Source organism: Amblyomma americanum, chromosome 3 (assembly GCF_052857255.1).
Source record: "Amblyomma americanum isolate KBUSLIRL-KWMA chromosome 3, ASM5285725v1, whole genome shotgun sequence".
Taxonomy (NCBI): Eukaryota; Metazoa; Arthropoda; class Arachnida; order Ixodida; family Ixodidae; genus Amblyomma; species Amblyomma americanum.
Genome location: NC_135499.1, coordinates 197,005,398 through 197,027,488, shown reverse-complemented (window position 1 = coordinate 197,027,488; position 22,091 = coordinate 197,005,398). Strand labels below are relative to the sequence as shown.

At 44.0% G+C, this 22,091-nt stretch overlaps 1 protein-coding gene across 3 annotated transcripts in view; it reads left to right on the top strand.

Moving 5' to 3' along the window:
• The window catches only part of LOC144125808 (acyl-coenzyme A thioesterase 9, mitochondrial-like), a 33,563-nt gene that overhangs the window by 7,633 nt on the left and 3,839 nt on the right, over window positions 1–22,091 (top strand). For all 3 annotated transcript variants that reach the window (XM_077659517.1, XM_077659518.1, XM_077659519.1), the window contains 8 exons: window positions 3,861–4,042; window positions 10,114–10,310; window positions 11,998–12,071; window positions 13,538–13,605; window positions 16,042–16,153; window positions 16,250–16,340; window positions 18,568–18,653; window positions 20,455–20,542. In XM_077659517.1, the coding sequence (XP_077515643.1) occupies window positions 3,861–4,042; window positions 10,114–10,310; window positions 11,998–12,071; window positions 13,538–13,605; window positions 16,042–16,153; window positions 16,250–16,340; window positions 18,568–18,653; window positions 20,455–20,542 (898 nt within the window). The remainder of the gene's footprint in view (window positions 1–3,860; window positions 4,043–10,113; window positions 10,311–11,997; window positions 12,072–13,537; window positions 13,606–16,041; window positions 16,154–16,249; window positions 16,341–18,567; window positions 18,654–20,454; window positions 20,543–22,091) is intronic.

Below are 22,091 nucleotides of genomic sequence, written 5' to 3'. Positions count from 1 at the left end.
CACGAAGAGTCCAGAAGAGGGCAACGAGAAAGAGCATCGGCGTCTCGATGTGTTCGACCGGACTTGTAGGTGACGTCTACACGGTATTCTTGGAGACGAAGGACCCAGCGGCCAAGGCGGCCAGTCAAGTTTTTCAGGCTAGACAACCAGCATAAAGCGTGATGGTCTGTGACGACCGTGAAGTGGCGACCGTAAAGGTAGGGGCGAAATTTATGCACTGCCCAAACGACGGCAAGACATTCCTGCTCAGTGATAGTGTAGTTACATGCGGCTGGCGAACGCAATAACTCTTTCGCAAGAAGTAGTATCACGCTGCAGAGGAACAGCACCAAGGCCGTGGCCGCTAGCGTCAGTGTGTAGTATGGTTGTAGCAGCATCATCGAAATGGCCAAGGAAAGGGTCGGAGGTGAGAGCTTGCTTTAAGGCTTGAAAAGCACTTTCGCATTGCTCAGTCCAAACGAAAGCACTGTGAGCAGTGAGGAGCCGATGCAATGGCGCGGCAATGGTCGCAAAATTTCGTATAAAGCGCCGAAAATAAGAGGACAGACCGAGGAAACTACGCAGTTCTTTAGTGTGCTGGGGACGGGCAAAGTTCAGGACAGCGGCAAGCTTGTCAGGGTCGGGTCGAATGCCGTCCCGGCTGACGAGGTGGCCTAGAATTGTGATTTCCTTCCTGGCGAAATGGCACTTTTTCGTATTTAGTTGAAGGCCAGCAGAAGCGAGGCAAGTGAGCACTTCATCGAGGCGGCCTAAGTGTTCACGAAAAGTTGAAGAGAAGATAACAATATCGTCCAGATAGCATAAGCAGGTTTTCCATTTCAGGCCGCGAAGAACTGTATCAATCATGCGTTCAAAAGTAGCAGGAGCGTTACACAGTCCAAAAGGCATAACATTAAATTCGTAAAGGCTGTCAGGAGTAGCGAACGCGGTTTTTTCCTTGTCGGCTTCATGGATGGGGATCTGCCAATAACCAGAACGGAGATCTAGGGTCGAAAAGTATTCAGCTCCTTGAAGAAAGTCATCACTCCGGGGCATAGGGTAAACGTCTTTACGAGTGATTTTGTTGAGGGCATGGTAATCAACACAAAAGCGCACTGACCCATCCTTCTTCTTCACCAAAACCACCGGGGAAGACCAGGGACTGGTGGAAGGGCGAATAATGTCACAGCGGAGCATATCACTCACATTGTCCTTGATGACTTTGCGTTCAGATAAGGAAACGCGGTACGGTCGGCGGCGAACAACCGAGGTACCCTCGGTCACGATGCAGTGCTCAGCCACAGAAGTCTTGCCCAGGGCAGAGGAAGCCACATCAAAAGATCCCTGGTGCTTGAGAAGCAAGCCTAGTAACTCTTGCCGTTGCGACGCTGGGAGATCTGGATTGATGGTGGCAGAGAGGACGGAGAGAGAAACATCCGCGGAGGGAGGCGATGAGGAGGAGGGTGCAGTAAGCACGACGAGGGAAACCGGGTGCATGTCCAATGTGCAGGAAAAAGAAGTACCTTTGGGTAATACTAGAGGTTCACGAGAAGTGTTCAAGGCAGCGACGATGGCTGACCCATTTTCAAACCGAATCAGGCTAGGCGGCAAGGCAAGGCCCCTGATCAGATGTCGAGCAGAAGGCGCGATGAAGACATCCCCATGAACGATGGTATCAAAAGTAAGTCGTACAAGATCTTGACCCCCAGCGGGCAAAACCGTATCAGCAGTGGCAATGAGGCGATGACGGGGCTCGAGGACTTCAGATGATGGGTCGCTCTCGGTCATGTGCACGATGCGGTCACGGCATGAAATAAAAGCACTGACAGAAGACAAGAAATCCCAACCAAAAATCATAAGGCAAGCGCACGGAGAAAGCACAGCAAATTGTACGCGGTGACGGACACCGTCAATATAAACCCGAACAGTGCATTTAGCGGATGTGCGAATGATGACGTCATTAGCGCCACGCAGGGAAGGCCCATCGTACGGCGTTTTCACCTTCCTTAAGCGGGAACACAAGTCTGCGTGAACAACAGAAACGGCAGCACCCATGTCAATCAATGCCTCTATCTGTAAACCTTCAACCCACACTGAAACCATATTAGACGGGCGCTCCGGAGGCATTTGTCGGTGTCCGAAGCATGCAGCTTTCTCTCCAAAAACTGCAGCAGCTAGTTTTCCGAGCACAGGTCAGGCGCCGCAGAAGCCGCCCGAAGCGGAGAAGAGCGGCGGAACGGCGAAGGGGATCGAGCTCTGGTGGGCCGATAACCACGAGGGCGAGCAGAGGTGGGGGAGGTGAAGAAGAATGTCCCAAAGAGTCAGGGAAGGCATGGCGTTGAGGAGAGGGCGCACGAGTAGAGTAGCCGCTTTCGAAGGCCGCATACCCGCGACGTTCGTCTTGAAGGCGCCGGCGGCAGAAGTGGGAAATATGGCCCCAGAAGCCGCAATAATAACAAATCGGGCGGCTGGGGCGCCAGGGCGAGGAGAACACTAGCGTTGAGGCTTGATGTGCTAAAGCGGTGACATGGTCGCGGGGCGGCGCTGGCGTTAGAGGCGGACCAAAGACAGGTGGCATAGCAGCAACCTGAGCGTACGTGGGTGGAGGGCGAATAGCATGGGTGTCTGGTGCCAGAGAGCAGGCTACTGAGGCCAACTCTTCTTTGATGATGCTGCGAAGGCCAGCACCAGTAGAGGACGGAGCAGAAGGCGCAGGTACGGTGAGGCACGGAGAACCGTGAGCGAGAAGCTCTTCACGAATGAGCGCACGAATGAGGGCACGCAGGCCGGAGTCGGCCGGCAAAAAGGAGGCAGCCGGGTCAGGTTGTAAATGGATAGATTGCAGCTGATCGAGGCATTGATAGGTCGCGATGATAGCATCGACGGTAGTAGGGTTTTTGACGGCAAGGGCATTGAACGCTAGAGAGCCGATACCCTTCAGGACGTGGCGAACACGGTCAGCCTCGGTCATGGTGTCACTGACACGGCGGCAGAGAGCAAGTACATCCTCAATATAGGAAGTATACGACTCGGCAGGGTGCTGGATGCGGTCAGCAAGCTTCTTCTTAGCGACTTCAGATCGAGCAGCCGGAGAGCCAAAAATCTGTCGCAACTGCTGCTTGAAACTTGTCCAGTCGGGAAGATCCGTCTCATGATTTAAGAACCATGTCAGTGCAATGTCAGTTAAATAAAAGGACACATTCAGGAGTTTAAGGGAATCGTCCCAGTGGTTGAACAAACTCACGTGGTCGTAGTGGTCATAAAGAGCTCACAATATGTAGTTTAGTAAAGGAGTTTTTGAAGGGGGCAATGCTACATCATTTTTAAGATATTTGAGAGAGAGAGGGTAGGGGGTGGGCAGTGGGATTGTTCTTATGTGCATCTCTTGCAGCATGTTGCAACTACGTTTTTCAAGCAACCCAGATTTGATCAAACATTTATGTTGCGGATGCTAATACAACTAATGACCTTCTGTATTGCTTTCATATCCTAACCAAGCAAACAAAAGTCAATGCTTCGTTTTCATTGAAACCCTAAAATCACTTTCCGAATACTATATTAAGCTTTCATGAGAGTTTTCTTCCTGCTGCTTTATGTTCAGCATTATTTTGTTCATAAATTTTTGTGTAGAGGCATTTTCAAAACTGGCCTCTCTGATACTTATGAAGGGTTATGTTTTAACCGTCCTCTTGAGGATGTTTAAAGCAATCTGGCTCACAAATATGGGGAGGACACATTTTAAAGCCATTTCCTATGTTACTGTTGTTAACTTTCTGTTTTTACAAAGGTGAAAATTGTTATTCAGGGAATTCAAGCCTTGGTTTCTATTTTCTTTGCATACATGACATGTCTGAACTTCTTTTTTTTGTTGTTGGCTTCAGAAAAAGTGCCCACGAGAAGCTCCCAAAGACCCAGGAGGAGTTGTCCACACGTAGCATGCTGGACAGCTACGATGAGAGCATCATACCTGTTGCCACCTCATTGACGACACAGAAGAGCCACACCTCTGGCCAGGGATTTGTTCGTTTTGGTCGTATACTTGAGGACATGGATGAATTTGCAGGCATGAAACATTTTACTAACAGATTTATTTTCACATGCCACCATCTTGGATACTTTCAGAGTGCCGGTACTAAATGATGCCGGTGTAATGATCCTTTCTTACTTAAGGTGTCGTGCCCCCTTGACACTTGGTGGAATCTGTTAGGCCCGATGCTTTGTTCTTTCTGTGTCAATGCACACCTGGTTTTCCTTGTACTTGCTTTGGCTGGTGACATTGAGTTGAACCCTGGACCACCAACGCTTGAAACCATATCAGAGGCCATTGCACGAATGGAGCTCTCGCAAAACACCATGTTGTCCGAGCTTGGTTTGATATGTTCTGCCCAAACAAATATCGAATCCCTTGTCAGCCATATTTCCAGCCGTGTTGACATACTATAAAAAAAAGTGGAAGCTTGCCAATCTGATGACCAACCTACCGCTAACACTGTCATTGAAGAGCTGACTGCCGAAGTTAAGGTGCTCGCAGGGAAATGCGATGATTCCGAAAACCGCCTTCGCCGCAAAAATATGCTTTTTTTCAGAATCCCTGACTCCAGTGATGAAGCGTGGGCAAAATCCGAATAGGAATTCGTATCTTTCTGCACTGAGCACCTTGAAGTACCTATCCAGAGCTCGGATATTGAGCGAGCTCACCGACTTGGCCGCTTCCGCGAAGATAGAAAACGTCCCATTATTGTTAAATTATCCAGCTTTAAAACCAAGTCAAACATTCTTTCTGCTGGATCTAAGCTAAAGGAAACCACATTTTCAATTCGGGAATATTATTCAGCGCGTGTACATAAAGCTCAAGCAAAACTATACTAATATGGCCTTGATAGCAACTTACCTTTTAAGATACGCTTTGATAAGTTGGTCATGGGAAAAATGCAGTACACCTAAGATGCCGAATCAGATACTGTCCACGAGTTGAAATCATAGCGTTCACTGAATAGTTCAAGGCCTCCTCAATCTGTATCATATCAGCTGGTACAATACCGCGTCCGCGCATCTGTGCACCACGAAATATCAGCTGTTCTCACAAATATCCGTAGCTACTTACCCAAAAGGGACTGCGTCGAAGCCATCCTCGAAGATAACCTCACTGATACTGCTATTTTTACGGAAGCTTGGCTAACCCCTGATATCTCATCCGAAGAGCTGCTGAATAATGTGTCATTCACAAAACACAGGCGTGACAGGGTGGGACGCAAAGGCGATGGTATCCTAGTTTTCATTAATCGAGCCATGCCTTCATTTACTATTGATATTGAAAGTCACCATGAAATCCTCAGCGTAAACATATCCCTTCCTGGAAGCCCTATCATACTCATCTCGTGCTATCGAGCACCTGATTATGATCCTTCCTTCATCAATGAACTGCACTCAGTACTTCTCGACTTAAACAGCCGCTTTCCCAGAGCAAATTTTATACTTTGTGGCAATTTCAATTACCCAGACATTGTTTGGTATAATTTAACCGACACTTCTCGTCAATCCAAAGAATTCATTGATCTTGCACTTTTGTTTAACCTCACCCAGACAGTTAACATGCCAACTTGGATCAGCAACACGCTTGACCTGGTTCTTGTTTAGAATCCAGAAATGATCCAGTCAATGTCTTCTATAAACGGTCTCAGCGATCACATCCTAATGTTATTTAATGTAGCAGTGCCGAAGCCGCTCTGCTACCCTTCCATTAAAGTTATCCGTGATTATAAGAGGGCAACTTTCCCTCTTATAAATGCCGAACTGGACAACTTCTTCCACACTTTCCAACAGCTTGCTTCTTCAAGAACTGTCAACCAAAATTGGGTTTTGTTCAAGCAGAAACTTTGGAAATTAATTGAAACCCATGTCCCAGTCATTTCCATTCGTGGCGATGCAGGTAAGCCATAGTTCAGTGGTACCCTAAAGAGGCTTTCACGTAAGAAAAAAACGCCTTTTTGCATTGCTAAGCAATCCAACTCGGCCGTCAGGTGGGAAAAATATTTCACGTGTCTCAAAGACTACGCACACCTACTGAAGCAGTCCAAAAGGAAGTTCTTCCGCGAGGATCTTCTGCACATAATGAACAAAAATCCCCAAAAGTTTTGGAATATTTTTTCCCCGGTTCGTCATCATACACACAACATATCACTTTTCTAACTCGGATGGTTCACATGTGCTGCCAGACGAACGATCCAATGTAATGAACTCGTACTTTTCTTCAGTTTTTACCCATGAGCCGAAAGATAATATTCCCAGCTTTCCTGGTATTAGTTTTTCACGGATGCCGCCCATCACAGTCACTGCGGAAGGTATAGAAAAGCTTATCGACAAGCTGAAATTATCAAATAGCCCCGTCCCTGATAGCATTCCTGCCAAAGTACTTGAAGCCACCAAAGTCCCAACCCGCCGTATATTGCAAATAATATTTGCCCAGTCCCTCGCTCAAAGCGCTAGTAAGGTTTTCAAAGGTTCTTATCCTACACCTCTCTTCTCCGAGGTGCAGGTGATTTGGCGCGTGACGTGTAGCACGAAGTGCAGACGATGGGCACACGTAAGACGAGGCAGGTACAGGGAAGTTCAACTTTATCAAACGTTTAAACACAGGACAGGCACACACATAGAGAATAAAACTGAAGCAGCACACAGCACGCTTGACAGTACAAACACATGAGCTCCAAGCTCTCTTCTCACGGCTTATCAAAGCCGGGGCTTGCTACTTCGCTCGTTCGAAGCCCAGCGCAGAAAACGAATGAAAACATGCAGCACGCACTCTTATAGCGTCATCCAAATGTTCGAGAAATGAGCGAGGGCACTGGGAGAGGAAGTAGGCGCCGCGGCACTGACACTGTTGTTTCCCTCTCCGCCCACCTTCGGGACGCTGCTCGCGGCTTCTAGAATCGCCCAGCCGCACGCCGCTAGGTCAAGGTTGCAAGAGAGGAGGACCTGGGCCGTGTGCTGGAATGCGATCGGGAGCGCGCGTGCACACGAGAGCCTTCCAGAGAGTTCCACACTTTCTCTTTTGGCGGCGGGCGCGCCGAAAGCGCCCGGCGCTAGCCGCAGCGGCCTTACAGCGCTCTTCCGACAGATTGGCAAAAGCAGTTTTTGTATTTAAAAGTGGCAACCGGTCTGATCGATCAAGTTATCGCCCAATATCTTTAACATGCATCGCCTGCAAACAAATGGAACACATAATTTATTCTCAAGCTGCCATACACCTTGATAACAACGCATTCTTCTTCGCTAATCAGCACGGTTTCCGCTCTGGTCTTTCTTGTGAGTCACAGCTTTTTGAATTCACCACTGATTTTCATTTAAACCTTGATTCATTTTTTCAAACTGATGTTATATTCTTAGACTTTTCTAAGGCTTTTGATCGTGTTCTCACTTCCGACTCATCTGTAAACTTTCTTCTCTCACCCTGGACCCATTAACCTTATCATGGATCAAATGCTTCCTCACCGACTGCTTTCAGTTCACCGTCATAGGAGGGAATCCTTCAGCCTCAACCAAGGTTCTTTCTGGTGTTCCACAAGGCTCAGTCCTTGGCCCACTTCTTTTTCTCATCTATATTAACGACCTCCCTTGTGGCATTTCATCATCCATACTTCTCTTCGCAGATGACTTTGTCCTCTACAGCCGAATTTCATCTCAAACCGACCAGACCATGCTTCAGGATGACTTAATTTTAATAGATGACTGGTGCAATAAGTGGCTGATGCAGCTTAATATTTCAAAATGTAAGTTTATGCAAGTTTCACGGAAACGCTGTAACACCACCCACGTGTACTCTTTAAACTCGGTCAATATTTCACAAGTACTAACGTATTGTTACCTCGGTGTCCTAATCTCAAGCAATCTAAATTGGTCCGATCATATCATTAAACTGGTCGCTGAGAGCTCCAAAACGCTGGGCTTTATTCGAAGAACATTATCGTTGTCGCCCCCGGCCGTCCGTAAACTGGCATGTGAAACCTTCGTACGATCCAAACTTGAATACACATGCGCAATCTGGTGTCCACATCAGACTTACCTCATCAAATCTTTAGAATCTGTGCAGAACCGCACCACTCGCTTTATATCTTCAAAATACGACTACGAAATCAGTATCAGCAGTATAAAATCATCACTGGATCTCCCCTCATTGGTCTTTCACCGCAAGATATCACGACTATGCTTCTTTCACAAGATATTTTATCATTTCACGCATCTGCGCCAATCTTTTCTTCACCCTTCACGCTTATTCAATAGCTTAAGCATACAGCGCCTGCATGGATCAACATCTGCTTTTAATAAATCATTTGTATCAATTGCAATGCAGGAATGGAATGAATTGCCAGGTACTACTGTCATGGAAAGTGACCCTGTCAAATTCAAAAGGTGGTTACTGTCTGTCTTTGAACATTAAATTTGTCTATACTATTTCTTTTCTCGCCCTTAGTTTGATGTGCTTGAGCAACTCGTTTGTAAATCCCCTTCTCTACTCAATTGTTTTTTTTTTGTAACTGTTTTAATTGTGTCCTCATTTGATGTTACTGGTTGTATTCGTTGTCCTAATTGTCCTCATTGTATGTTTATATATATGTTTTACTAGATTACTTTTTCTTTTTTTTTTCAACCTCTTTGGCTTTGTTCTTGTATTGTCCTATGTACGTGCCACCCCCACCCCCCCCCTCCCCCCGCCACCCTTTATGTAATACCCTGTGAAGGGTCCTTAAGGTATCATTAAATATGATGATGATGGAAAAAGTTTTTCTCAGCTGTTGCCATGGTCATGCAGAAACCTTGCTCAGAGATGCTGTGTTGTGGCTTATCTGATTTGACTGCAATTTTGGCATTACAGTGTTCACTAGATATTACTTGCAATGTACTGGTTCTGTTCAGTGTGATGGCGTCTTGTCTTATGGCATCATGTGTGTGCCATTGCAGTGTTTGCTAGAGAAGACTGATTTTAAATTGCTGTTGCATTCATAATGCAGTGAAAAAATTTCCTATGGCAAGATATAGCAAGGGACCATGGACACTCGTGAGAGCGTATGGGCTTTGTTTGTTGTCAGTAGCCTTTGTTTTTATACACGTTATATTATTGTTTTTGTTGGGAATTTGTGTATGCTTTGATAGCATCAAAGCCGCCCATGCTGTACGCCTCTTTGCAGCATTTAAATTGGAAATATTGATGGGACTTACAGTCAAACCATAAGCTGAATAATTTCCTAGTATAAAATTTTTTCACCCTCCAGTGTCACTTCTTTTGCCAACTAGACACAGTAAAACATGGTACCAGTGCAAAAAGAGAAAGGACGCAGGAAGAGTGATTGCAGTCTTCCTGTCTCCAAGTTGGCATCCTGCATGTGGTGCGTCTAGCACCACCTAGTGTTGATTAGGGTTTCGTTCATGCAAAAAAATTTCGTTCAAATCCAGCATTTCTGGTGTCTACTCTTCCATTGTCTTTTCATGCTGGTGCCATATGTCTCACTGTGTCAAAGTAACCAACTACACAATCGGAAACAACTCAAACACAAAACAGCAGATGCCCCTCAAAGGAGGCCCCCCAGCCAATGGCATCGATCAATTTTGACGATGCTGTACTTAAAATCCGATTAAGTCGTGGTTATTCCTCATTCATCTGCCACCTCCTGCGATTTCTCTCTAGCAGGTCCAATGGAATCGGTCAAGGCGGAGAGGCGGAACATCAGTTGACACCCTTGACTGGAGGGGCTCCTTTGAGGGACATTTGCCTCTTTGTTCTTATGTTGTGTTCGACTATAGCCATGCTTAGTAGATTTTTCTCTTCATTTAGTGCTGTTATTTCTGCCAGTTTTGACCTAATGATGCCTTTATGTGTCAGCGTACAAGAACTCCTTGTGAAAGAAAAACGAAAACTGTGTTTGGGGTTCTCAGCAAAGAGCAATTTGACTGAACAATGTTTATGGGAAACCTATGTCTTTGGATTGATTTAAGTAATTTATACTCGCTGCAATGTTTTTATTGTTTCAAACGGCTTTTCTGCAAGTTTTGTCGTGGCTCGGTAAAATGCCGTTTTTGTTTGCTCGTTTGTTGCCAACATATATCGATGGCATTTATTGATTGGGCTTTCCTATGCAGTATGGCTTTCGTACCGGCATCTGCAGTACCCAGGTTTGAGCTTTGGCGTGCCCATGCCTGTCAACATGGTCACTGCACTTGTGGACAGCATACACAGTGAGGACATGGAAATCCGGCCACAACACGACCTCAAGCTACGTGGCCACATTTCCTGGGTTGGCAAAACATCTATGGAAGTCACCATGGAACTCTTGGCTGTAAGTTCTATATGGGCACAATGCTAAGTATGGTTTGTAGCTTATGCAGTAGTTTGGTGTATAAATCAGTATTTTCATGATTAAATCAATAAATCACCCTGATAAACCACTAAAGAAATTTGAAAAACCTGATCTTGGCAGTCGCCCAGGAAAAAATGAGCATTTAGCCAATGTAGCTCTTCGTTCCTAGGCTACAGTAAACTATATTTGAACTAAGTATTCACTGCATGAATGCTGTGTTTAACATTTTGTAGTTGGCATGCATTTTTCATTGGCTTTGATTCAGTAATGGCCTGACATGTATGCAGCTTCAACACACCCAGAATGGTGCTTTCCTAAGACACTGGGGAATGATAATGAGGCTAAAAACCTTCTTGGTGTTGATTTGGTTTTTCCAACAGTGAAGAATTGTAACTTTTCCATTTTTACTTAAAAAGTGCTAACTAATCGAGCTGCAGTGAGTCCATAACTTTCAGATACTTTTTATTACCACCTAGTTTGTTTTCAAGCTTAATAGCCATGGTCTCAGTCCTAATTTAATGTTTAGTTAAGCTAAATGATTTGAATCTGGTTAAGTGATTACTACCATATTTTGTCTTGAAATTTTTTCTGGAGATACTTTTTATTACCACCTAGTTAATAGCCATGGCCTCAGTCCTAATTTAATATTTACTTAAGCTAAATAATTTAAAGCTGGTTAAGGGCAGCAGACGAGGCAGTTCCACTGTATTTAATGCACACTGAACTTAACTGATGTGCACGTCAGCGGTGTGCACAGTACCACTGTTACGAATAGAGGCCTCGAACCTGAGAAGAATTTCCATTGAACTGTCAGCAGACGCACTGAGTCAAAGAGGCGTCAGCGTGGAGCCAACATCTTGCACATCTCTACAGCGGCTGAGTAATCAACGGTAGAGTCTTCTCTTGTCTGTGCGAGAAAGGGTTCGCTGACCAGCAGTTATGAGGCATATGCTGTGTTGCTTGAGGACTTGGGTCTAGTTGCACTGCTGGGGAAAAAAGCCTTCTCTCCTGTGTGGAACGGCAGCGGAGAAATGAACTTTCCCACATGCATGGTGATGGAAACCGACTCTCCCGTTTTCCTGGAGTAACTAACGGCAGCGGCAATCGCCTACCTTTTCTAGGCAGCGCTGGAGCCCAAAATCTGTGGGCTGGCTACGGAAGTGCTTCCAATTGACATGGGTCAACAAGCAGTGCGACCAGGGCATGCTGTCTATGGTATTGCAGTTCTCTCCATTATCACCACTTTTTCTGGGAGGTAGCTACAAATCATCATCGCTTTCGGCAGAGCGGACTGTCACCCCCGGAGGAGCAGCAAGAGGTCAGCGATGCCGCCTCCTGCGGTGGGCGGTTCCTCAGGTCGCCATGAGTGACCATTTGATTGGACATTGTAGCATGTTTCCCCAGCTAGGGATATGGGTACGACCATCCTTATTTAAGCAGCCAGATGGCATGTGTACAGGTACCTTCTGATTTCTACTTGTTCTCACACACCCCTGTAAATATCTAAAATAAACTCGTTGTAAACTCTTCTTCTCGAAGCCGTCCCTCCTCGTTACATTACAGCATCAGCCTTTCGAGATGGGATCCCTGGACCTCTGCCTGGCTGAGACAAGCAAGTCGAACCAAGAGCCCACATCTAACGCTACTCAAATTTGTATTTTTGCAGCTGCTACCTGAGCAAGCCAAGCATTTAGTGACTGCAAAGTTCGTGATGGTTGCTATGCAGGCCAATTCATCAATGTAAGTATTCTGCCTTTAACGTGGGTTGCTGTACTTAATGACAACCATACAGTTCTGCCTCCTAACATGTTTCACACTTGATAACGAGTCGGCACTGCTCATATCATAGACCAAGACTTAAAGGATGAGAGAAAGTGTTGGGTGCACAAAAAAAAACAATGAAGTTGTGATCTGCAGAAAATTCCAACAGTTAAATTATTTTTCCTGTACACTCACTGCAAATTGCCAAAAGCAAGTTGCAGCACAGATTTGTTTCTATTTTCATTGTCAACGTTAAAGTAACAAGCAGTTTTTGCATAGTCAACACCCTTTGACAAAACGTGAGCAAAACTGCAGGCAACTAGCTAGCTTCGTATGTCAGGAGATATATATTCCAAATGATCGAAGCATTTTTATAATTCATTTTCATTACATAGGGTCCAAACCTTCCATGACCATGATGTGTTTTAGTGATTTTTCAATACCTTAAGGAAAAAAGGGCAGAAGTGCAAAAAATACATTCTAGTGATCGAATGTATGACATTGGCTTAGAAAAGCAGCAGTTTCATGCAAACAGTATTCTTGCAGGCAAGTAAGCAAAGTTTATTAGGTAGCTGTCATTTTTATACTTTGCTACTTTTTATTGTGCTTATTGATAATGCACAACCTGTACTTATCTGCTCAATATATGTTATTGCTGGGAGTGAGGAGCTGGTAAAAGTCCTTTCCATGGCGCAGAAATTTACGTCAGCTGTTTTCTCACAGCTTAGATGCACACACAGAAAATATGGTGGGGCAACCTAAAAAGAACAAAAAATAATAAGCCCCTGCCCCCATCAACACCCGATCAAGATCTGGCAAACTTATATTTTACATGGCTCAAGTGCATGCAGGGCAGTTACTCGTGTATTAGTGGCCCGCCATTGTGAAAAATATTACAAAATAAAAGAGTGAGAGCTTGCCACACAAAATTTGCCACACCTTGTGCCAGTTTTTGTGATTCTTTTCTCACTGGTCTCGGAAACATGTGAACCAGCCTTTGAGGCACATTAATTGGGAAAGAGTACTGCAGGGGCCCCTTTAAATTGATCCCATAAGCTCTGAATAAACCATTAGGTGCCGTTAACTTTACTTTGCATTTCTTTCTAATTATTTCTAGTTTCATCCAGCTGAAATCAGAGAAGAATTAAGGCATATTGCTTCATATGTAGGAAATCACCTCTTCTAGTTGTTTATCAAATACTGCCAGTTGCCCTTTGGCGGCCAAGGCTGGAGTGGGTACAACAAAAAAAAAAAGAGGAGCACTAGTGACTTTCACATACAATTATAAAATTAAATGAATACCTTAATATGTTTGCAAAAATAATTAGTATTTGTGAGTCCGCCTGAAGCATTATGCATAAATATATAGAACCTGACGTTTGTATACTTGCAGTCATGCTATTTTTTTGTATAGTATCATACAATTCTATATCTTTTTTTTTTAGCACTGTACCTATAAACAAGCTTCAGCCAAGAAATGCAGAAGAACAAGCTATTTTTGACGAAGGAGCAGGTAAGACAGCTTAGGTTACTGTTTCCTTTGCGCAACACATGGTTGTTCCTCACAGGAGTTTTCTGCCCTGTAGATATTCACATCAAACATAGGACAGGACACCAAATGCAGGACACCTCACCCCATCTCCCCAGAAAAAAAGTTGCATGCACATAGCTCTTGCCTGCACTTGACTTCTGTTCACACCTTCATTAGAAGAAGAGCAGAGATTAGTCTTTTTCTACTCAGCATCATCGTGAGTGGCAACTGCCACTCACCCTTTGATATAATGTGTTTAAATTAAGACATAATTTACAAGTAAGGTGCTGTTTTCCAAATTTAAATTTCTTTGAAGAAACCAAAAAGTCACAAGCTTATGTCAGCTCTCCCTGTTTAGCTTCAGTACAAAGGGAGAAGATAAGCTGCAGTCATGGTTTTGTAACATAGTTTAATTATCTAGCTACTTCTCAAACCTGTGCTTGTCTCTCCTTTGTTTAGAGCAGTTCAGTCACCATTGGCAATTAACGTGCTGCAAAGCAGGTCATGTCAGGGTGTCTGCACAAAGTTGTGGAATGTGTGAGGTGTGAAAACAGTTTAAATTTTCTCACATTCTGCCAACGAAAGGTCCACTGCTTCATTCAGACAGGCTGGTGCAGGTGGTACCATTAAAGGCCTACATGGTTTCAGAGTTTAGCATGGTATTAAAGAATTATTCCAAGCTAGTACAGCTAAAAATGGTGAGCGTAAGACACTGTACTTAAAGTGCAAGCAAGGGCATCAGAGGTGTCCTATAACGGTGACATTCTTTTTAGGGAAACTGGAAAAGAAAAGAACTGCCATTAGTAGCTGCCAGAATTGATGCAGGATGTGGAATTGATCTAGCTTGGTTAGGTACATGCGCTTTTTTCTTGCGCTTGCTGCCACTGAATGTAGCCAGTGTTCTGCACAGTTTAGCTGCAGTAACTATTCAACTGTAATGCAATGCAGGCCACATTTAAGCATATATTAAATATGCATGCCTCAGGAACAAACGCCCTCTCAAGTTCATGCAACCTGCTCAACCCTTGCACTTGACTTAATGGTTGCTTCTCGTTGTCAGCAGCATAAAACCGGGTATGCGACTCTGCAAAAACAGTGTTGCACATTTGCCACCTGAACCTAATGTAATCTGGGTTTGGATGATAAGTATGAATTTAATTATGCATCTTTGTTGTCGATGCATCTTGCTGTGTCGCTCATTTCGAATGAGGCTTTTACTTGAATTCATCACATCAAAAATGCAAGCTTGTCAATTAACATATTTACCACCAGGAAGCCATGATTTGTGCACTTTTATTAATATCTATGGTTTTAGTCGTGCTGCACTGGAACTTGGTCAAGCACTAATCAATCAGCAGTTTTGCTCTCTGAGGCTAGTGATGCAAGCCAGGTAGTACATTGTGGGTAGCCAATGTTGGGCACTAGTGCCCCAGTACCATTCATGATTATCAGATTGGTGTAAAGTTGAGCACTAAATGCTGGGTGCCGAGACACGATGTGAATGTCAGCTCTCACTGAAATGACCTGACGACACCAATGTACAGCCAGCAAAATCTTTAGCTATCGTGTGCGACGGCCGCCTTTTCTGAGTCCCTGTGTCATAAAACGAAGCAGACCTGCGGAAAGTTCACAATTAAGCATGGACTTTGTGTGCCTGTGCTTAGAGTTCAGTCTTTTTGCAATTTTGCTCCGTCACCAGGCACAGAAGCGCAGAAAAGGTGGCCATCACGCACAGTAGCTAAAGATTTGGCCGACTATCCCTGCAGAAAGCATAACAGCAAGTACATTTTTGTTAGGTAAACAGGTAAGAAAACTGATGTCAGAACTGTGACATCAGTCTTTTCTCTTAAGAGCCTGTGTACCTCTAGCATAAAATAGGGATGTACCCCTGGTGCTGGTTATTTGCTTTGTTTCAGTGTAAGCTTGGTTTCTGTGCATAATTTCATGATAGATATTTTAAAGCACAGTACCAAACTGAAAATTTTAAAGCCTTGGCTTGCCTTGACTGGGCTTGACAGCCTCCAGTTCTGTAGCATAACTTTGTGCCCAGAAAACAAAAAACTTTAAAGTTGGTAAGTGAATCTTAGTTAAAGGCAGTGTCCCCCTTGCTCTGCAGTGAACTTCATCTGACTTTACTGACTTATCTGCATGACTTTGGATTCAAAAATAAAGCCCTTTATACTACAATGATTCATTTTCAAAAACTGCGTGAAAAGACAAAGAGGGACTGTGCTGTGTTTGTGTCTCTTTCATCTACCCGTCCTGTCATGCAGTTTTTGAACTGAATGACAAATGCCAATTAGCCCCCCAAGAAATACTACTACAGTGATGATGTGCCCCTCTCAGAGCCAAAGAACTTGTGTCAGAGTTGAGAGAATGCTGTGTTCCTGTTGATTTTGCCATTTTGATTCCTCATAGACAACGTCGCACGAAGGAAGGAATTTCAAGCAAGTGGTATTCTTAAACAGCCTCCAAACCATGAGGAAAGGGATCTCCTCCACAAGCTTTTTTTGGAAGACTTTGATCCAGAGTAAGCTACTTATGCTGTGCTGAGAGTGCATTATTTTGTCACTGGGGGCTGCCTTTGTAGTTGCTGAACTGAAACTCTTTTTTTTTTTAATTTTAGGACCTATATTTTGAAATCTGATGAATGCCCTGCCGGTGCCATTTGGATGCATGACGCACGACTCACCAATGTTATCATCTGCCAGCCCGAAGTAAGTGGGTCGTCAGCTTAGAAGTGGCAATGTGAGAAAGTTGAATTCTGCCACCGCAGCAATCTTGCAGTTTACCTCAGCTTGTACTGTTGCCCCTTCCATTGTCCAAATCATGCCTGTTGTAATCTGCCGCCAGATTTGAAACCGAAAGAAGTTGCTGAAAGCTTAATGGAGGTGTTTTGATGTAAATTGGCTGAATCATTAGGTTGTCAGTCATTCAAACCATCGTCAGAACTACTGTCTGCAGGTCACAATATTGCGTAGTTAATGTAAGCACAAAAGAAAACTGCATTGAATCAGGGCTAAATATGGATGTTTTATATGCAGACCAAGTCGCCAAAACAAGACCAGCATATTGCCTTTGACTGCTATGAAGGACAGTAGAACACAGCAGCACCGTTTTACTTTTCCTGCTTCAGATCTGCAGCCAATATTTCAAGTGATGTATATATATAGGGTTTCCCAGACCAAATGCATGTCGCTGGCTATTGTATGGAGCAAGTAGCACAATTTTTTGCATTCTGTTTATCTACATTATTTGAAATTAACTAGCCAACTTCATAAGATACAAAGTTAGGCAAAAAATTCCAGTCGAGATGTCAAACGGCTTGCAAAACATCCAATTGAACAGTTTCTAACCTTCCATCTATTACGTAGTAGTTTCTTCTACTCACAGCAGAGGCCCGCGAAATACAAAAAAAATTCCATGTGACATGCCCGCTTGCCTGCCTACAAATAAACAGATCATTTAGACAGGTGTGCTGTCACTTAAAATGTGACAAGGCAGCAACGCAGGTGCTGGCTATGCGATTTATGCCAGTGCACGCGATACGCGCAGTGCCTGCTTATCACTCTCATGAAACTCCGCGAGGGAAGCATATCACTGCCGTAAATCGCACAGCCAGCGCCTGCATCACTGGCCTGTCACCTTTTAAGCTGTTGCACGCCCGGCTAAATGATCTCTTCTTTCGCTGGCGGAACGTTTGAGAGCACTGCAATCGCGGTGCGCAAGCAGGCATGTCGCATGGTATTTTTTAATGCGAAAGCGCTGCTTCACGAGCAATCATGGAAAAGCCGATGTCTGTCTGGAGGAGCCTCTCAGATACCTGCAGAAATAAAATAAATATTGCCACGACTGGGTTTCGAAACCACGGCGTGAAAATATCATCTTCGCTAGCAGCTGCAGAAGAGTACTATGCTATCGCCGCAGCCGATCACGCCTCTCGTTAAACTGCCGCACTTTGCGCTGTGCATTGCACGTTTTCGTCTTCATCAACTTCTATCTGTGTGCAGAAGTCACGAAAGGAAAGGAAACGCGCAACAGAATAAAGCCATAAACTGGCTCCCTGGGTCAGTGGACACTTCAACCCTGCTTTGAACTACATGGTGGTAGTGGCAAAGAGATGTGCGCTGCTTCATCTGCATTGACAATGTTTTGGCAGAAACGTGTAACTGGAGCGATAGGCCGCCGGCATTCATTGTGGTCATTAACACTGGTATTTACAACATTGTAGATTCCGTTGATTTTGAGGAAAGGAAATGCATAACTAACTCCCTGGGTCAGTAGCTACCTCAATCACCCTTTGATGTATGTGGCGTTGGCACCCACCTGCTCTTGCACAATATTCTGTGCTTAGCTATGCTAAACCACCGGCGTTTTTTTTAAATGTCTTTTGCGGGTATTTGCTGTGAGCGGAAAAAAGTAATAGGTACATAATAGATAGAAAGTTAGAAACTGTTCAGTGGGACATTTTGCGTACCGTTCTACAACTTTCTGATTGGAATGTTTTACCTAACTTCGTGGCTTGCGAAATTGGTCATCTAATCTTGACTAGTTATGCAGTTAAAGAATACAAGAAGTAGTGTGACCTGCTCTATACAATAGCCAGCAACAGGCATTCGGTCGGGTCATCTTAGAATGCTTCAGCATATTCTTCAACCCACCCTGGCTAAAGACAACTGGGAAACCCTCTATATATTCTATTTAACATAAGGTGTCAGGCCATAGAATGTCATTAAAAATGTTTACAAAACTCAGTTTAAAACTATTTTTCTGTATGCTGAGACAAGTTCTATACTTTATATATTCGTTATACCCTTACTACTACTTTAAGGTTGTATTGTATTGCAGCCAGGGCCAGTGTGTGATGCTTGTTTTTGTTTGTGATTTTTTTTTACTATTGGTGCTGACCTGACACTGATTTCTGCTTTTTCTTTGGGCATTTAGTTTGAGAACCAGTACAACAAGGTGTTTGGTGGCTTCCTCATGCGGAATGCTTTTGAATTAGCGTGGTCAACAGCGTACATTCTCAGGTCTGTGCTGGTTTTTTTACACTCTTTTGCCATCACAAATGCAACAGAATAGAGCCATAGTCATTTTTGCACTGCTCCCACAATGCCTGCCTAGCCATGCAAAATCCTTTTTTTTTTTTTCATTATTTTGACAGTTCTTACCATTGAAGTTTTCCTGAAGATTATCATAGTTGATGTAGCATTGGTAAGGTGGTGACAACTCTTCCTCATTGCAATACTGCAGCGTCAGCAGCATCCTTCAAAATTCGTCTACGCCCTAGTAGCATTGCACAGTCCATAGTTTCAATTTGCAGCCACAGCGCCGCAACAGTATCATTCATTCCTTGTGAATATGGGGCCACAGTGCAAAAAATGCCTGCCTTGCATTGTGGTAGAACTCTGCAGGCATTATAACTATTCTATAAAGGAGCATATTGCCACGAATCTTTGCAGTGTTTGTTCATTCTTCAAATCTGCTGCCACACCACTTTACATTAGACACATTAGACATTAGAAGATACATTAGACAAGGTCATCAGGTAATGAGACTTCGAGGTGCATTTTTTGATCATAAACAAAGAATGGATAAAGTCAAATAAAGCTATGAATTCTCACAGGAAAATTAGGCTTGCTGTAGAGGTGTGTACAGTGGTTTTTCAGGCGAGTTGGTTCGTCATGTTGAAACTTGTAATGCTTGAGAGACACGGACAGATACAAAGTAGACAACGTGCGCTTTCAAGCTCTACAAGTTTCGTCGTGACAAACCAACTTGCCCAACAGCCACGCTGATCAAGTTCACATAGCAGTATTCAATTGCACCTTCTACTGTGTAATCATCATGGCGTGAACAGCAGTGCAACAGCTGAAGCAGGTCACAAGCGGTGTGCCGACAACAGGAGCTAAAAGCATTTCATACATAATACAATCCGCCATTTCATGTGTCTCCTCTTTTGCTTCGACTAAAACTAAAACAGTGCAAACGGTGACACTGTCTATTTTGTCAGCAGATATGCCCGCCCAAATCAGCATCAGTGTTTGCAGCACCTGTCAAATGGCCATATAAAAAAAGTAAAATAAAAGTCCAACCAAAACAGTCTCATGACATCCACGCCAAGAGCGCATGTGCCTTTTCACTGTTGCGTCTCCACGGCTTGATTGTATTGGCAACATCTGATGCACCAGCAAAACTGCAGGTTGCAAGCACAGCTCTTATTTTTCGCTAAATCTTGCACGACTCAAAACTTCTGCGGCTATTTGGGCCTTTTGGCGCAGCATGGCGCAATTTTAGCAAATATCATATTTTTGGTGCAATTGGTGCAGCTGTTGTACCCCTGCATGAAGCTAGGATTTTTCAGTGAAAGTGAAGCAAAGGAAACCACCATGAGTGCCAATTTTATATTTCTTCCAGTTTTATTTCTAACCTGCTGGCAAATGACAGTCATTGGCAAACAATCAAGGGGCAAAAATGAAGCCATGCAATGACAAAAATTACAGTACATTTAGGGGAACTCCAGTTTATGGCACTTACTGAGAATGTTATGTTTACATTAAGCTTTGCATTACTGAAAGTGTAGTGCATGTCCGGTTAGGAGGCAAACAAAGCCTAAAAAAGCAGTCTAAAGTAGTTTGTGCACTGACCTCATAATTTGTGTATTGCACATTCTTTGCTCACCATTGTCTACTTAAGTGTGACAATGGCTGCAGCAACTATACGAGCAAACAATGCTTATGTGCAAGTAACCCCAAAGAATTTGAGCTCATTTACTAGTAAAAAAATTGGTGCAGCATTTGTGTGCAATGACAACAACTTTCTGTTCCATAGTGGACGCCGCCCCAAAACATATCACACGGCTGACATCTGGTTTAGGAGACCAGTGCAGTTGGGCTCTCTACTCCACTACGAAGCTCAGGTATCTACACCAATGGCTTGCTGAGACCACTTGTCGTGGGCAAAGCATGCTGCAAGCCCACTGTAGCAGTTGTTCTCAAAAGATGTCTACAGGCACTTTGGAGTCTTCAAAAGCGCTCATTTTTGAAACCTTGCTCTTTACTGAAGCCTACCTTCCATGGCTTTCCGAGAAGGCCTCACTGAGCTGTGTGTGTGCACGGGTCATTTCAGCTGAGCATATGAACTGAACATTGTTTAGGGTCTTGGAGAATTCAGAAACACTTGATTAAATGGCCTTTGTTGTAACAAACTAGCACAGTAAACTGTTACTTCCTTCTTTTTTTAATGCACGTCTAGCTAACAAGTCCAATTGTTGGTTACAGCCTTTTGTAGAATCCATCTTTTGCCACTGTAATACTTTCACGCTTGCTCTCAAGACCTCCGCATCTGCTTCTCTGCTGCTTAAGGAGCCAAGAGCCCAGGACACATTAATGGCCGAGAACAACTGCACTAGGGTATCCAAGCCAAGTGTCAGCTAGATGCATGTACTAAATTATGTGTGTGCTCTTTGCAGTTACTTTATGCAATTAGTCCTTGAAGGAAATGGCTGTGAAGGTGTATAGTTACTCATTCAACTCATTTTTGAAAGTCAGCATTAGGTGCCTAGAATACCTGCTTTGTTTTATAATGCAGCAATGCATTTTGGGCTTTGCAAAGCAGATTTTCATCCACTTTTATGTCTGCACTTCGTGGCACCGTTTTTGCATTTGCACTGTACAGCTTGTCTATATGAAGACCACTCATGTCTTTATGAGCGTGCATGCAGCGGCTGCATAGGTGGGAGGATAGGCTATCCATGATTTAAGTGAGCCAGGAAGAAGAGGAAGAAATACTGAACAAAGGAGGAGATAGTTTTTCTCGACCACAGTGACTCCTGTAGGCAGTCAGTGGAAGTGCACTTCTGCAGCATTGCACTCACGTTTCGCTTGTGCATCTGTAAACTATTTTACAGTGCATCTGTTGGCGGTTTGTTTCTGCTGTATTCATTGGCATTGCTGTAGTAGCACAGCTGGTAACATGTTGACCTGTGCTTTTATGTTGCCTCGCACGAGTGCTCCTCGTGACCTCCGCGCCATGACTTCATCGCGAGCATGCCTCGAAGAGAAAACTAGGAGGAGCAATTGCAAAATTGCAAAATCGCAGATTTTGCGATTTGTGAAAGCATAATCATTAAGCATACAGCAGTTGCTCTGGATACACTTATGAAAATTATAATCGTCCAGGCATTGTTTTCTTTCTGGATGCATGCTCATAATGGAAAATAGCAGCACAAAAAAGGACGACATTGAAGAAACATAAGACTACAGAAAAAACACTGTAATTCAGCACTTGTCCTGTCGTATATGTTTCTTCGATGTTGTCCTCGTTTCCTATGCGCTGCCATTTTCCATAATGATTGACTGAGTAGCCCACACAAAGGTATTAAATGGATGGTCAGTGTTATGCCCACTCTTGTAGCCATTTCCCTTTGTGCTCATGCATTAAAAGAAAATTCTCTTGTTTGTCACATT